Below are 3,998 nucleotides of genomic sequence, written 5' to 3'. Positions count from 1 at the left end.
AGGAAAATGCTGAGAGTCAAATTTCAGAGAGAAAACATTTCCTTGCTGTCATTTCCTTCTGCTTGCTCAGCTGTATTCTCTCAGTCACTTAACTACAAACTATTAGCAAAAGGAATTTTGTTCTGTTTCTATCCATTGTAGGACTGCAAAACTCAAAACATCTCCTCTGTGATCTAGAGGTAATAATGTACCTCCTACAGCATACAAACTTGCATTATGAAGTCTACTGATGAAGCGCTCTGCAAAGGGCAGATGTAAGTCTCTCGTATAACACACATTAGGAGGAGCAGAACAGCGCTCCCAGTCACTGTGACACCTCTTGCTATGTCAGTCAGGCGTTTGATCTCAAAGGCTGTAAATTTGGACTTAAGAAAGCATTTCAGAGCCAACTTCTGTTTGCTGTAAACAATACAGATCACAGAACGCTTTTCTAATCCAGAGCCTTACCGTGAGTATGAAGCCTGGATGGATCCTTGCAGTTGCAATCTGGTGCTGCTGACTGATGTAAAGGAGGATCCTGTACTGGATTCCACAAGGAATTGGGCAGAGAAAAAGAACAAAAGGCAGAAACTCAAAACTTCTTCAATTCTAATGTGCCTTGCAGCAGCATTTTTCACAGCAAAAATACTTAACACAATTTTGTAACGCCTATGAAAACCCCTTGAAAATACGCATGCTTTATTTAGCTACAGGAATCAAGCAATTCAAACTAATTATTTTGCAATAAGCAAGATACTTTAACTAATTCCACATTTTTTGCAGTTGCTGTGTAAAAAGATGATGCACTAACCCTTTGATACATAAAACTCACAATACACGGCAAACATGCATAAAACAGTGTAACAGACTGAGTAACAATGAGTTGGAGGAAGCTTTCCAAGTACTAAACAATGCAGATAAAACATTATGTTGACATATTTGGCTCTACCAGACACAATCTACTATGGAAAAGTGCTTTCCTTCACGCACCTGCACTCAACACAGCTAGGTGGTGAACTGGGAATAATTCACTGCCTGTTCCCAGCTGTGCAGGTTGCAATATTACAAAGGCAGCTTGAGAAAGGCTGTGTTAGCTTCCTTCTACAAGCCCTGTCCTCCCCAGCTCCCCCACAAATGCCACACCTGAACACGTGTCAGATCAGTGACTTGGGAACTAGTTTACCAAACTACTATTTTTTTGTGTTCTTGCCAAAGCAGAAGCAACTTAGTGAGACAACATGAATTACGGATATGAAACACCATAAACATCAAGATCAGAATATTCAAAGAATCTCTTAAACACACCAATTTACCGGGCATCTCAGTGCTGTGTTCTTAGAGGAGTACTTGAGAAGGAGAGATATTTTTGATACCAAAATAACAAAACTTAAGCAAAGCATCTCTGTATTATCGGACAAAATTTTGCTTTTTATTGATTTCCACATGCACAGATTTGTGATCCAGTTGTCAAAGACATTCTGAATAAATATCAAAATAACTTCCAGAAACATTAGAAAAGGTGCAGTGCCTGAAACATTGCAAAATATTTCAGGCACAAGTTGTAAGACATCTTACAAACTCATGGATTGCAGAAAAGATGTCACCAAAGTAAACGGCTGAGCCATAAGAAAACCCAGGAGGGCAGGAAGGCGTAAGCAGCAGTGGAACTAAGATTTCCAACATCAAAAGCAAAGACACTCTGGAGAGCTCAGAGAAACACCGCCTCATACCAGTGTACTCTCGGCATGAAAACATTAAAGTAGTGAAGTGTTTCTCACCTCTTTAGTAGCATGGTTCCCCACTACAGCTGCTCCATACTTGCCTTGCTTCAAGTACTGCCCATTTGTACTGGAAGACAAGTGAGATATTCAGCTGTAGAACTGTCCCTGCCTCAGATTTCTCTCTACTGTTCCTGAGTTTTTCTTCTTTAGAGTTCAAGTCTCTTTCCTCATGCCCAAAACGTCAGGTAGCCTTTCTTAGCTTAAAGACATTACAACTTTTTGGCTTGCCCACAGATTACAGGAGCATACATTATGGAGTTTGAGTTGAAATCTGCTCTTTTCACAGATCCGGGGCAAATGAGTTTTTACATGATGGCTGCATCAAATGGACAGAGAATTTCACTGCTGTCACTCTGTGCTCATGCCTCGGTTCTTCACGAGGGAACATATGAGACATAAGCATCTGACAGAGCTGCCTGGAAACAGTGCAAATGTCAGGCTAGCACCCCAAGATGCAGTTCCCTCTAACATCCAAAGCCAGAAGTTGCTATTTATTTGACAACTGTATAATCCAGAACTGCAGCACAGAAATGGAAAATGGTTTTGAGCAGAACCTTGCACTGACTTGTAGCATTTCTACCATGCAGACACATGTCTATAAGCAACAGTATCTTCCCACTCATTCAAAAATATCTTCCCTCTATGACTAGGTCTTAAGCTCCCAGAAACACAGACTCTAATAGGTCATACAGGGAACCATTGCTGCACTTACTATCGATAAGCATGAACCGCAGTGGCCATGAACACCGATGGCGTTCCTGAAGCTGCTGGGGCCACAGGAGCCTTCTGGGCTGCCTGACCTGCTGAAGAATAAGAAGCAGGAATACCTGTCAGTGATACAGAACTGCCGCATTCGCTGGCCAGTGACAATACCACGATACACTCCTTCCCCAAGGAAAAATAACTGCAGAAGAAGATTAAAAAACAAAGAGTGACATTCCAAAGTCACTAAAGGCCACGAGAGTAACCACATACAGAGAGAGTGCTAAAGGAGAACATTTAAGTGAATTATTTGCACTGCTGTTCTTCACAAGGGCCCTCATTCTTCCAGCAAGACACAGGCTGCAAAGTTTTTTCCCCACGCTCAAGCTCAGTTACTTACCAGCTGCCGTTTGACCCTTCTTAGGCTGCTTTGGTGCAGTGTACTGGAAGAATTCATTTCCATGGCTTGAGACTGTTTGATCCAGACCAAAGAGAGAGGCCAATCTGGCACTAGAAAGAGAAAGAAACTGTTTTACCTTAACACAGGCTTTATAGATAACAAACACCATTAATTATATCAAATATAAAGGGCTTACCATCACTTTAGAAATAAACAAAGGGATGCACATTAAGCAGCTCTATACTAATTAGCCATTTAATTTTGAATAAGCAGAACTTTTAGATGAAGAGGCTGGGCTAAGTGGTACAATTAAGTTTCATTTCCTCAAAAACTGCTGTAAGGAACAAACAAGGACTGAAATGACACCAAAAAAGAAGTTACTTTAAAGCAACAACTAGGACTGCCCTCACATGAAATAGCTGATTATTACAGTACTGCAAAAATTATGTGACAACAGAGAAGCCACTATTCAGCACCAGAATTTTTCCTCTTGAAATGTCAAGGAAATGCATTTTCCCCATTAAGTTTTAAAATGGTAGATGCTCTCCTGTCTAAGGGCAGAAGGTTTAATGCTGCAGGCAAGTAGGTTATTCCTACAAGATAGGTTGTTTGCAGTCTTATTGCTTTAAGTCCATTTAAGCTCACCTACTCCTGGTATCACGAGACAAGCGAGTAATTCAAACTATCAAGCAGAAACCACAAAGGACAACACCGCTGTCAGCGGACCTGGAGCATTTTACATGAGATGCTTTAAAAAACAATCATTTGCTAAAAAGAGAGAGGTTTAGTTTACGAGACTTGCTAAACAGAAGCTCCTTGAAGAGGGTGAGGAGTGAGCACAGCTAAAGTTACAATTGCCAACGAGTCTTCAAGTGCAACAAGTTACACAACGTGAGAAAAACTCAATGTACTACACACTAAAACGGTATCAACAACAGCTGAGAACTGCTGAACATGCCTGAAGTAGCCACCCCTGTTCTAAACCCCCCCAGTCCAGCACTTTCACGACCTCCCACTTTATACCTTTATTTAAGTGAAAACATCCGATTTCTCTCCCCACCCCCGCCCTTACAAGCAGCAAGCCCCAAGCGGTGCTCCTTCTGGAAGGGCTGCCGAAAGAAACGCTGCCCGGGTCT

General features: G+C 41.6%; 1 protein-coding gene across 1 annotated transcript in view; it reads right to left on the bottom strand.

Annotated features, from left to right (window-relative positions):
• FKBP15 (FK506 binding protein 15, 133kDa) overlaps nt 1-3,009 on the bottom strand; it is a gene marked incomplete at its 5' end in the record, with an annotated part of 23,887 nt that extends 20,878 nt beyond the window's left edge. Inside the window, 4 exons of the mRNA XM_009701380.1 lie at nt 448-522; nt 1,758-1,827; nt 2,473-2,563; nt 2,863-3,009. Coding sequence (XP_009699682.1) covers nt 448-522; nt 1,758-1,827; nt 2,473-2,563; nt 2,863-3,009 — 383 coding nt within the window. The remainder of the gene's footprint in view (nt 1-447; nt 523-1,757; nt 1,828-2,472; nt 2,564-2,862) is intronic.
• Nucleotides 3,010-3,998: the final 989 nt, after the last annotated feature.

This window comes from Cariama cristata, unplaced genomic scaffold (genome assembly GCF_000690535.1).
Source record: "Cariama cristata isolate BGI_N322 unplaced genomic scaffold, ASM69053v1 scaffold32555, whole genome shotgun sequence".
In the NCBI taxonomy this organism is placed as follows: Eukaryota; Metazoa; Chordata; class Aves; order Cariamiformes; family Cariamidae; genus Cariama; species Cariama cristata.
Note: the sequence above shows the minus strand (reverse complement) of the source record. Positions and strands in the feature narration are given on the sequence as shown.